The sequence below is a fragment of the Ipomoea triloba genome, chromosome 5, assembly GCF_003576645.1.
Source record: "Ipomoea triloba cultivar NCNSP0323 chromosome 5, ASM357664v1".
Classification (NCBI taxonomy): Eukaryota; Viridiplantae; Streptophyta; class Magnoliopsida; order Solanales; family Convolvulaceae; genus Ipomoea; species Ipomoea triloba.
The window spans coordinates 11,289,615-11,303,722 of record NC_044920.1 but is presented as its reverse complement, the minus strand read 5'-3'; the positions used below and the strand labels follow the sequence as shown (position 1 = coordinate 11,303,722).

Sequence of the window (14,108 nt, the reverse complement as noted above, 5' to 3'; positions counted from 1 at the left end):
TAAAAATAAAAAGCACTTATTAGGCATTCGCATTGCTGCAATTTGCAGTGATGCCAAGATGGCGTGGCAATTTTTTCTTTAAAAAGAAATTGCCACGTCTTTAGCTTTTGCAATTCTGACTAAAGCAAATTTACAATTCTATTGTCAAAATTGCAAAGGCACTTTTCAAATTTTTAATTATTATTATTAGTATTTTTTTATTGATTGAAGAAATAATTTTGTATAAAGCTATATAAAAGTTGATCATTTTTGAAAGAGAAAAGAGAATTGTATGAAGAATGACGGTCTTAATAAAATACAAAGAAATATATAGTGACATGATACGGTTGATTTAAGGATTCCATGTTAGTTTGTTGGGTCTAAAAGTGTTAAAAGGTCCACATCAATCGGAAAGCCATCATCAGTCCAATCGATTATTCCTTGGTGCATGTCGGTGGTTCCTTGGTGATTGAGTTGTTCATTGTCGTCGTAGAGCAAATCTTCCCACCACTGCACGGACGTTGTTTCTGATGGCAAATTAGTCGCGATTGAGTTATTATTTTGTTGGACATTATTTACCATTAGCAAGTCCGGCGGCGGCGTTGATTCCGACTGCGATGCTTGGAGTTGATGAGGAGGAGGAGGAGCTTTTCCGGTTAATGTCGACAACGCAGGAGATGTCCTAAAGAATCTCCTAGGTCGAGGCCTAAAGAGGGTGTTTTCTGTGATTTGTGGGGCTTTGCTCTTCTCATCATCCCAATTATTATCTTGCCTGCTGCTATTAGAAGAAGTTGTCATATGCATGCCAACTACCTTCTTCTTAAGATGGCTGTGCCAGTAATTCTTCACATCGTTTGCTGTTCGTCCCGGAATTCTGCCAGCAATAAGCGACCACCTAGGCAGGCACATATAAGCATACTTATTAGCTTATTACTACAAATTAATACAGATCATATATAATCCAACTAACAATTTAGAGACATTTAATTAGTGGTGATAATGGGACACATCCTGATATGCATATATTTCTCCAGATTCATTGAACTTGCCTGTTGCCTAAGAGCTTATGGAGGCGCAGAATGAGATCAGCTTCTTCCAAACTGAAATGGCCTCTCTTTATATCAGGATGGAGATAGTTCAACCATCTCAATCTGCAACTTTTTCTGCACCTATTCAACCCTGCATTACATACATACATATATATATATATATATATATATATATATATATATATATATATATATATATATATATACACATATATATATATATATATATATATATATATATAGATATATATATATATATATATATATATATATATAGATATATATATATATATATATATATATATATATAGATATATATATATATATATATATATATATATATAGATATATATATATATATATATATATATATATATAGATATATATATATATATATATATATATATATATAGATATATATATATATATATATATATATATATATAGATATATATATATATATATATATATATATATATAGATATATATATATATATATATATATATATATATAGATATATATATATATATATATATATATATATATAGATATATATATATATATATATATATATATATATAGATATATATATATATATATATATATATATATATATATATATATATATATATATATATATACACATATATATATATACATATATATATATATATATCTACATGCATGAGGCCGGGGACCAGATTCTTGAAATGTTTAATTCATTATATACTTATATATGTTAATTACTTTACCAGCTCTAAATGGAACTAGGTGCCATTTTCCTTCACCAAATTTCTGAATGCACTTCCTCAAAAGATCATCTTCTTCTTCCGACCATGCACCTTTTCTCACTCGCGGAGACGACCTTGCAGAAGAATTAACCATCGCAGGCTGACGTAAATTCTTAGCTAGCTGGGTTACGTTGTTTTATGGGTGGAGTGGGTAACTAGAGACAAAATACAGATAAATGAAAACGGAAACTTCGAGCAGTACAATAGAACATAGCACTCGGACCTAGTTACCAGAACTGTAATATATAACTTCGTCCACCCAAACTTATTCTTATTCAGTTTGTCTACTTTCCCGGAAAAGAAAGAAAAAAGTAACCTTTAAATTTCGATAACGTTTATAAGATCTAAAGTTAAAAACATTAAAATCCACAATACCATCACTATGAAAATCCATGTCGTCACGAGGTAATTTAAATAATCTTGTCTCGCCACGAGTCTCCTCTCCCTTCTGCAAAAATATTCTCTATATTATGCAATTCAAACAATTCAAAAAACTTAATGGTACATACACTAATGCAAATCCACATCCACTTTTTAATCTGGGACAAAAAGTTAAATTAAAGCTGATAGTAGTATGGTGGGCATTGTTGTTCGCCATGTTCGTAGGTCAGCGAATCATGTGGCTCACGTGCTTGCGCGGGCGGCTGATTCATCTTCTGTCCTTGATGTCTGGGGATCTGTTCCCCGGATTGTATCTCGAGTTTGCTTCGTTGATGTTATTTAGTTGCTTTGGTTTTCAAAAAAAAAAAAAAAACTGATAGGATAATTGGACAAGATATTGGAACCAACCCAGTGCATTCTTGGTCTAACCCATCAAAGTAGTTAAGACAGTTAAACAGTAACAATTAGAGAGAGTAGGTGAAACGGTTGCAAGAGCCACACACTTATTAAGAGGCACTAGTACAGAACATCTAATTTGCTACTGTTATAAAAGGATTTTTACAATTGTTGTACAACATTCGTGGATACTATGATCGCGGAAAGCCTCGGAAAAACAGTCTCAGAAAGTTGAGTCATCCGTGAATGTTCTTTTCGAAGAATAGTCGCGGATTATTATTATTATTATTATTATTATTATTATTATTATTATTATTATTATTAATATTTTATTCCAAGTATCGGCGACTGTTCTTTTTTTATTATTTATTTTTATTAAAACCCCTAATTTTTTTAATTCATGTACCTGTACAACTCAAAATCCATATCAACACACTATATATCAATACAATATTATCATCACCAAAAATACTATCAAACTAACACAATATTATCATCAACAAAAATATTATCAAGAGTTTATTACCGTAATGGTCCCTCGACTATTGCGAAATTACCAATTTGGTGCTCGACAAGTTTTTGTGTCCAATTAAGTCTTCGACTTTAAAAAAATTAACTATTTTGGTCCTCCGTTTATTTTACCGTTAGATATCCGTTAAATTGGACAAAAATTAATTACCGAAGTCCCTTGGCTATAGTGAAATTACCAATTTGGTCTCGATTTAATAGATGTTTAACGGAAAAATAAACGGATGACCAAATTGGTTAAATTTTTCAAAGTCGAAGACTTAATTGAGTAAGAAAATTTGTTGAAAACCAAATTGATAATTTTGCAATAGTCGAGGGACCATTTCAGTAATAAACTCTATTATCAAATTAAACTAACACAATATTATCAATAAACTTTTAATACAATAATATTGTCATCACAATACTTTATATATATATATATATATATATATATATATATATATATATATATATATATATATATATATATCAATCCAATACTTTTAATACAATAATAATTTATAAACACAAGATAACATTTAATCTAATATAAAAGTTGCACGCACTCTTCCAAGAAGTATTTTGCCCATAGCTCTCGAATCTCATTTATGTCGTTGATAGAGTACGAATTATTTCTTTCAAATGCCTAGCTATACAAAACATAGCTACTACGACGGTTTTTTAACACATACACGGTGATTTTTGAAGTGTCGTGTGAGTGACCATCGTAGTAAATAATTACTTTCTAAGAACAACCATGTATGTTACCTATATACGGCGGTTTTTAACCGCCGTATATTCATAAACATAACTGTCGTATATGACAAATTTACGTATTACATATATATACTTTATAAGGCGGTTACGAGTAATAACCGTCGCCTATAACAAATTTATGCATTGCATATATATATATATATATATATATATATATATATACTTGCGGTTCTGAATTATAACCGTCGTCTAAGGTGTACTTTATATGGCGGTTCTTATTAATAACCGCCGTCTATAACAAATTTACGCATTACATATATACTTTATAAGGCGATTCCAAATAATAATCGACGTCTCAAGCGTACTTTATATACCGGTTCCGAATAATAACCACCGTATATAACAAATTTAAGCATTACATATATACTTTATAAGGCGGTTCTAAATAATAACCACCGTCTAAAGTATTTATTTAAAATAAAAAATACATGTATATACAGCGGTTCCGAGATAGAATTGTCGTATATACATGTATATACATTTTTTAAAAATACTTTATGCGGCGGTTCAATAAGCAAACCACCGTATAATGTATTTTTAAATTTTTCTTTTTTTATGACTTCATAATTTGTAAATCTCCAATATAAAATAAAATAATAAGTTGTTCAATTACATCAAAATTCATCATTCAGAGTAATATTGTTAATTAAACATATACAACAAAAATAAATATACCGAATACAAAAAGATATAATCAATCACATCTATCAAATACAATATATCACAAATACTAATAACTAAATAACAATNATTATTATTATTATTATTATTATTATTATTATTATTATTATTATTAATATTTTATTCCAAGTATCGGCGACTGTTCTTTTTTTATTATTTATTTTTATTAAAACCCCTAATTTTTTTAATTCATGTACCTGTACAACTCAAAATCCATATCAACACACTATATATCAATACAATATTATCATCACCAAAAATACTATCAAACTAACACAATATTATCATCAACAAAAATATTATCAAGAGTTTATTACCGTAATGGTCCCTCGACTATTGCGAAATTACCAATTTGGTGCTCGACAAGTTTTTGTGTCCAATTAAGTCTTCGACTTTAAAAAAATTAACTATTTTGGTCCTCCGTTTATTTTACCGTTAGATATCCGTTAAATTGGACAAAAATTAATTACCGAAGTCCCTTGGCTATAGTGAAATTACCAATTTGGTCTCGATTTAATAGATGTTTAACGGAAAAATAAACGGATGACCAAATTGGTTAAATTTTTCAAAGTCGAAGACTTAATTGAGTAAGAAAATTTGTTGAAAACCAAATTGATAATTTTGCAATAGTCGAGGGACCATTTCAGTAATAAACTCTATTATCAAATTAAACTAACACAATATTATCAATAAACTTTTAATACAATAATATTGTCATCACAATACTTTATATATATATATATATATATATATATATATATATATATATATATATATATATATATATCAATCAATACTTTTAATACAATAATAATTTATAAACACAAGATAACATTTAATCTAATATAAAAGTTGCACGCACTCTTCCAAGAAGTATTTTGCCATAGCTCTCGAATCTCATTTATGTCGTTGATAGAGTACGAATTATTTCTTTCAAATGCCTAGCTATACAAAACATAGCTACTACGACGGTTTTTTAACACATACACGGTGATTTTTGAAGTGTCGTGTGAGTGACCATCGTAGTAAATAATTACTTTCTAAGAACAACCATGTATGTTACCTATATACGGCGGTTTTTAACCGCCGTATATTCATAAACATAACTGTCGTATATGACAAATTTACGTATTACATATATATACTTTATAAGGCGGTTACGAGTAATAACCGTCGCCTATAACAAATTTATGCATTGCATATATATATATATATATATATATATATATATATACTTGCGGTTCTGAATTATAACCGTCGTCTAAGGTGTACTTTATATGGCGGTTCTTATTAATAACCGCCGTCTATAACAAATTTACGCATTACATATATACTTTATAAGGCGATTCCAAATAATAATCGACGTCTCAAGCGTACTTTATATACCGGTTCCGAATAATAACCACCGTATATAACAAATTTAAGCATTACATATATACTTTATAAGGCGGTTCTAAATAATAACCACCGTCTAAAGTATTTATTTAAAATAAAAAATACATGTATATACAGCGGTTCCGAGATAGAATTGTCGTATATACATGTATATACATTTTTTAAAAATACTTTATGCGGCGGTTCAATAAGCAAACCACCGTATAATGTATTTTTAAATTTTTCTTTTTTTATGACTTCATAATTTGTAAATCTCCAATATAAAATAAAATAATAAGTTGTTCAATTACATCAAAATTCATCATTCAGAGTAATATTGTTAATTAAACATATACAACAAAAATAAATATACCGAATACAAAAAGATATAATCAATCACATCTATCAAATACAATATATCACAAATACTAATAACTAAATAACAATTCACTGTCATCACGTAGATTGATGTAATCCAAAAATAAGCAAAACCTTTGCACCATAAATTTCTTATATGATCAATTTCTTCTTGTAAATAGTTTTGAGTACCGAAGATCTACAAATTTAAAATCAATTTAAAAAGTTAGTATAATAGAAATTCAATTGCATGTTTTAGCAATGTCTTGCAATTTTATTGCATGATAACAAAAGAAAAAATAAATAAAATGTGACCAACTTGCACTTTCAACACGGAACAATCCCCTTCAAAAAGGATTTAATGAAGCTTCAGTTACTAAATTGGCATGCTCAAAATTTGCTTCAGGCTAAATAAATGGCTTGCCTTGGTTGGTCATGTAAACATAAAGAAAAGAGACAAGTATAGAAACAATAAACTAGGATACAAAGTTCCTTCTGTGTCTATATAAGCAACCTTCTCATTTAATTTCTTCCTTTCAATGCTAGTAGGGAGCCGTAGCAGGATAAGAAAATGAATTAATTCACTCAAGATCAAAATCTTACTATTGGGACTAAGATATAGAATTTGATGTGGAGAAGAAGCAAACATGAGTAGAAACACACAGAGTATGAGCAAGTTGTGTCTTCCTAGATCTGAAATAAATTTCATTTCTCCATCTTATTAGAGGATTAAAAGTGTCTGTTAATCAGTTGGATTAGTTAGAAGATATTTTTCAGTCTGTTATGTGTCTGTTATTTCCCTCCTTCACACAATACATACTGTTGTATATAAGTGTAGTATGTAATTCTTGGATTCATTCATTCAATATAGCATAATTTTTTCTTCCTTCTTCTTTCCCAAACTCTTCATTTGTGATATGGTATCAGAGCATTTAGCTGCATCCATGGCTTGGAATGGGGCAACAACTAGACCACCCATAGCTCCACCAGCACAGACATTTCCACCGGTGGTCACGACGCAGACAAACTCAGTTCCGAATTCAATCCTAGCCAGATAGTATAGTCCCTTCTATTTACATCCAAATGAGAATCCCTCATTGGTGCTAGTGTCGACGGTCGGAATTACCACCCTTGGGCCAAGGCAATGGAGATGTGGCTGATGTCCAAAAACAAGCTAGGGTTCGTCGATGGGACGATTGCAGTCCCGAATGCAGGAGAAGTGAAATTTCCTTATTGGAAAAGGTGTAACAACATGGTGTCGACATGGATTGTGCGATCTGTTTCCCCAGAGATTGCACAAACGGTCCTATGGTAGGGAACAGTAGAGAAAATATGGAACACACTAAAGGCTAGGTTCAGTGAGGCAGACATATTCAGAATTTCTGATTTGCATGCTGAAATCCACCAAACTAGGCAAGGTGATTTAACTGTAAGTGCCTATTTTGCAGAACTGAAGGTCTTATGGGATGAACTAGAATTCATTAGACCATTACCTACATGCAAGTGTGATAAGAAATGTGATTGTGGGCTGCTGGATACTCTACAACAGCACCTAGAGAGTGATAACCTCTCAGCCTTCTTGAGAGGCCTCAATGAAACTTATGGCTCTGTTCAGTCTCAAATAATGATGACAAAGCCCTTTCCCAATGTTGATGAGGCATTCTTGATGGTTCAACAACAAGAAAGGAGGTTTAATAATGGGGTGATTGGGCTGCAACTACCTCGGTCAGGTGAAATTCAAGGAGCAGGGAACATCCTTCTTGCTCAAGGAACTGGTAACATCTCAGGACCTAAGAAGCTTTATCCCAGTAACAAGAAGCCAATCTGCACTTATTGTGGGCTCACTGGACATACATTAGAGAAATGCTATAAGAAAAATGGATATCCACCTGGGTGGAAGCCAAGAAACAGAAGTATTGGGGCTGCTAACCAAGTATAATTCACCCCTACTGAGCAACCTTGCAATGAGAGTGGCGGAGGTGTTACTTTAAGCCAAGATGAATATCGATTGTTTAAGCAGGTCTTGCAAAGGGACAACATGACTTACAATTCACCTTTGGAGGTACCTAGAGGAGTGGCACCTCAAGCTAACCTGATTGCTGCTAACTTTGTTCCTAATTCACAGCTTGAAGGTACTCATTCTGAACTCTCTTCTAAATGCAAAACTAGTTGGGTACTAGATAGTGGGGCCACCCATCATATTGTCTGTCATTTCAATATGTTGACAAATGCAAAAAGAGTTCAAGGAATGTTTGTTGAATTACCCAATGCTGATAAGACTGATATTACACACATAGGATCTGTCAATACTGGTAGCTTGGTCCTAAAAAATGTGTTTTGTGTCCCTGCTTTCCACTACAATTTGATATCAGTTAGTGAGTTGATTAAGACCTCCAAATGCAAGTTATTGCTATATTCTGATGTGTGCATTATACAGTATCAGGACTGTGGGAGGATGATTGGTCTGGCTAGCTTGCAGAGAGGTTTATACCATCTAGTTAAACTTGATATGTCTGGTATTGATAGAATAGGACATATTAAGGCTAATGCTTGTAACTCTGGCAGCATATGGCATGCCAGATTAGGACATTGTTCCTATGAGAAGTTGAAACAATTGTCTTTGTCAAATTTGACATTGAAAATGAATAAAACTGATGATTGTGATATCTGTCATTTAGCCAAGCAAAAGATATTGCCCTTTAATGTTTGATCTAGGTCTTCTAACGATTGCTTTGATCTTGTGCATTTTGACATTTGGGGACCATATCATGTCCATACCATATATGGACATAAATATTTCCTAACCATTGTGGATGACTATAGCAAGGCCACATGGGTGTATTTGCTGAGAAATAAGGGTGAGGTTAGAACACTTGCCAAAGCTTTTTGTGCTTTTACCTTGACACAGTTTGGTAAGGCAGTCAAATGCATTAGAACAGATAATGGACAGGAGTTCAAGATGGACAGTTTTTATCTAGAAAAGGGTATTATCCATCAGACAACATGTGTTTACACACCACAACAAAATGGGATAGTGGAAAGGAAGCATGAACATATTCTGTCAGTTGCAAGGGCTCTCAAATTTCAAGCAGGGCTGTCAGATGGTTTCTGGAGAGATTGTATACTGCATGCAGTTTATATCCTTAATAGACTACCCTTAGCAGCCTTACAGGGTCAAATTCCATATCAGATTCTATTTAAAAAAGGAACCTCAGTACTATTACCTCAAAGTCTTTGGATTGTTGGCCTATGCAGTTGTGCACAAAGGACATCAAAGCAAGTTTTCACCTAGGGCCAGAAGGTGTGTGTTTCTTGGATACCCCAATGGAGTAAAAGGGTATAAACTCTATGATTTAGGCTCCATGGAGGTGTTTATATCAAGGGATGTAGTGTTTTATGATAATACATTCCCTTACAAGGCAGCTGGTAACCTAAATGGTCAAGGGTCATTTCAGATCATTATCCTACCAAGTGACAATAGCACTATGGAAGATGATACCTCCCAAAGGCCTTCTCAAACAATGGAAACAAGAAACAGTAATGGTCATACAGACTTAGGCAGCCACAGATCTGACCTCATTGTAGGTGGTAACACCCCTTAAAGGCCTTCTCAAACAGTGGAAACAAGCAACAGTGATGATCATACAGAGGTAGACAGCCACAGGTCTGATCTCTCTCAAGGTGATTCTAACCTGAGGCAACCTATTTTACCACAGTGTGATCCTAGTTCAGTACAACTTAGAAGGTCCAGCAGGTAGATATCAAGGCCAACATATCTCAGAGACTATGATTGTTCCTTACCTACTACCAGGACCTCCCCCCATACTCTCTCAGCTGTTCTGTCCTATAAGAGAGTGTCTCCTGGTTCCAAAGTATTTGCCACTAACATACTTGGCATCCAAGAGCCCAAGTCTTACAATGAAGCTATTCACCATGAGTGTTTGAAAGCTGCCATGCAAGCTGAGATTGATGCTTTGCAGGCAAACAAGACATGGGAATTGACCACACATCCACCCTCCAAACAACCAATAGGGTGTAGATGGGTTTATAAAGTAAAACATAAGGCTGATGGAACAGTGGAAAGGTGCAAAGCTAGGCTTGTTGCAAAGGGGTATACTCAAACTTGTGGAATTGATTATGTTGACACTTTCAGCTTAGTAGCCAAAGTCACAACCATCAGAACCTTGCTTGCTGTGGCAGCTACAAAAGGATGGCAATTATGCCAGCTTGATGTCAACAATGCATTCTTACATGGAGATCTTAAGGAGGAAGTATATATGACCCTTCCCCCAGGGTTTGTTCCTAAGCAACCTAGACAAGTGTGCAAACTAGAGATGTCACTTTATGGCCAGAAACAGGCAAGCAGGCAATGGAATGCTAGACTAACCACTGAGTTATCCAGCTTGGGGTTTAAGCAAGCAATATGTGACAATTCATTGTTCACTAGAGGTTCTGGTAATAGTTTTATTGCCCTTCTAGTGTATGTTGATGACATAGCCTTGGCTAGTAGTGACAGAAATCAAATACAGCAGATCAAAGAGCACTTGCACTTAGTTTTTCAGATCAAGGATTTGGGGAACCTTAATGTGACACCCCCAACATTTTTACGCTGAGATAGGCATAACTTAATGGGTGTCATGCCACATCTAGATTACACCAATTCTAGATGCACAAGCTAAAATCCATAAAACATCAATCCAAAACATAAAGACAGCTGTAATAGTCAATACAGAATCCATCACTAAGGCACACAGGCCCAAAAGTCTAAAACAAGTACTAGTCTAAGCATAGCAAATAGAAGAACTATCTCTATCGCACTCTCGACTCTGACTACTCGATTCCTGGAAAATTGTTTAGGAAATCATTAGCAAAAGAATGCTAAGCAACCAACCACTCACACTCGTGAGAAAATACATAGTATAATATGGTTTCTAAATAGGTTTACACACACGTATAGAATATACGCACCAACGAACTGTTCTTTATTTAAATCAGAAGACTCAACAACAATAAGCTGAAAAGTCACAAACCAAAGACTCTTCCAAATGAAACCAATATCCGATAACGAATGCATAAGACAACAAGTCTATAAACAAGATACCAACTAAATCGTAACTCCAACAGAATAATCACAAAGGAACCAACCAAACCGCAATACCAAAGAACAACAAGATACCAACTGAGATACAAACTCAACCAAATAACCACAAAAGAACCAATCAAACCACAATACCAAGGATAAGCACCAAACCACACCCTCCAAACCACAATACCAACCATCAAACCAACCCACCATACCAATATCGCAACTCAGAGGCATAAAACCCGACTATAGAGGCATATGAGCCCAATCACAGAGGCATGAAGCCCATTATCACGGAGGCACACGAGCCCAACACAAAGGCAAATGATGCCCATTTCCACAGAGGCAAAAGCCCAACACAGAGGCAAATGATGCCATTACAATTCCTCTCATAGCACCATCCACAAATACACCATAAACCCACCAACTACTCCCCAAGGTTATTAAAGACTCAACAAGCTGAGAGTTACTTATAAGGACTCAAGGTCTCCACATACCAAACTCAGATTCATTCCCAAAGGAATCACCCACCAATCGTGTTCATCTCAGAATATAAACACAGTACATACTCAGAATAATAACCAAGGATTCAACCAATAATACTAGCTCAACAAGTCAAGGTAAATGACCAAAAACCATGAATAAATACTCAAGAATCAAGGTGGAATACTCAACGAAATGTTCAGGACACATTCCAAAATCAAAGATGAAACAATAGAGTCATCAGACCAACAAAACAGCTACTGGAACAGAACCAGAATTACACTAGCGGAACTCCCCGGCGGAACCCAGCGGACCGCCACACTCTTCTGCACGAAGGGGCAGATCCCACCAACGGATTGCCACACTCCGTCGCACCATGCCGCCCTTACACGTACGGAACACACTGGCGAGACACATTATACCACCGGTGTGCACTGCAAGTGCACTCTCAACGCACCAAATCCCAGACAGAACAGAATACACGATAAACCCATCCAGAATACGAAACATGCTCAGAATATACAGATTTCACATCTCAGAAGCCAAATAAAGCATGGAATCCATAACAATAAATACCCACACTCATCAAAAGGAAAGGATGATGAACACAAGTCCAATAATCCACAATATAGGTTCACAGATCATCAAAACAAAGCTATAAACCCCAAGAAATTCACAGGATTCCAAACACCAAGTCATATATATAGATCATGACTGAAAATAGGTTTAGTGAGACATGGATGATTACCTCTTGAAACTCTACTCAAACCAATGCAATCTCCATCTACCTCACAAGCTACCACCTCCTTCTTGATCACCTTTTTCCCAAGAAAGATCCCCAAAAGAATATAATGAGAACTTATAAAAGACTATGAAATCATGATGAGAGATGAAGCCTTCCTAAGGAGAAATACTTACCCAAGTGCTAAGGTTCCTAAAAGAGCAATCTTGACTTGAAGTCTTGAGGAAATGAAGGGTAGTATATGCTTAGGGTTCTTAGAGGTGAAAGAGTAGAAGGAAATGTGTTTTGTAGGGAAAAGAAAGAGATAGGGATTATTAGTACAATGCTTTTTATATGAGTTGGGAAAATCATTACATACACCATATATATATCATATTAGGGTGTTGGGCTTATTAATAAGAAATGGGTCATCCATATTCAATATTAATTTTAATGAATATAACCATGGTCCTTCTAATGATTGGGCCATTAAATAATTAATACACTTATAAGGAATAAAAGGTCCAAATGAAGAACATCCCTTATAAAATTAAATCAAGGAATTAGGCCTTTGATTAAATAAATGACCTAGAATAGGAAATAAGATTTTATTAAAGGAACGGAGCCCAATTAAATTAAATTAATTACACGGTAGAAATAATTACCGGGCTTCAAGGCTTGAATTAAAATCCGGGGTATCACACTTAAGTTTTTTTTGGGGCTTAAAGTGGCTAGAAACCAGACTCACATATCTGTAACACAAAGAAAGTATGCCCTAGATCTTTTACATGATACAGGGTTTATTAACAGCAAACCAGTGAAGTGCCCCATGGTTCAAACAAACAAACTCTCCAAACATGAAGGGGTAGCCTTAGAGAATAACTCACAGTATAGAAGATTGATAGGAAAAGTTTTATACCTAACTATCACTACACCTGATATATGTTTTGTTGTGTAGCAGCTCTCTCAATTCTTGGATAACCCCACCACTCTCCACCTACAAGTAGCCCACAGAGTGCTAAGATATGTTAAAGACAACCCTCGACAAGGCCTATTCTTTCCTGCAAAGTCCAGCTTAAAGATGAGGGGTTTTGCTGATTCAAATTGGGCAGCATGTCCTGACACCAGGAGATCTGTGACTGGTTTTTGTGTATTCTTGGGGGATGCCTTGGTATCTTGGAAATCCAAAAAGCAAAGCATTGTCTCTAGTTCATCTTCTGAAGCTAAGTACAGAGCTTTGGCCCTTGCTGCCTGTGAAATACAGTGGCTATTCTACCTTCTTGAAGTTCTGGAAGTCCACTTCGAAGAAGCAATAGTCTTGTTCTCTGATAGCAAGTCTGCTATTGCTATCGCAGAAAATCCAATCTTTCACGAAAGAACCAAGCATATAGAGATAGACTGCCATTTGATAAGAGAAAATGTCCAAAAGGGGGTCCTCAAGCTATTGCAAGTTTCCACTGAAAATCAAACAACAGACATCTTAACTAAGCCTCTACAACCTTTGCTGTTTCAGAAATTTGTCTCC

The 14,108-nt window shown here is 34.5% G+C and overlaps 1 protein-coding gene across 1 annotated transcript; it reads right to left on the bottom strand.

Moving 5' to 3' along the window:
• Nucleotides 1-246: 246 nt before the first annotated feature.
• Nucleotides 247-2,035, bottom strand: LOC116021145 (transcription factor MYB90-like). Its single transcript, XM_031261756.1, has 3 exons — nucleotides 1,782-2,035; nucleotides 1,029-1,158; nucleotides 247-874 (listed from the first exon to the last, which is right to left on the bottom strand). The coding sequence occupies exons 1-3, from the start codon at nucleotides 1,912-1,914 to the stop codon at nucleotides 346-348; spliced, it is 792 nt and encodes a 263-aa protein (XP_031117616.1). The 5' UTR covers nucleotides 1,915-2,035; the 3' UTR covers nucleotides 247-345.
• Between the last annotated feature and the right edge of the window lie 12,073 nt (nucleotides 2,036-14,108).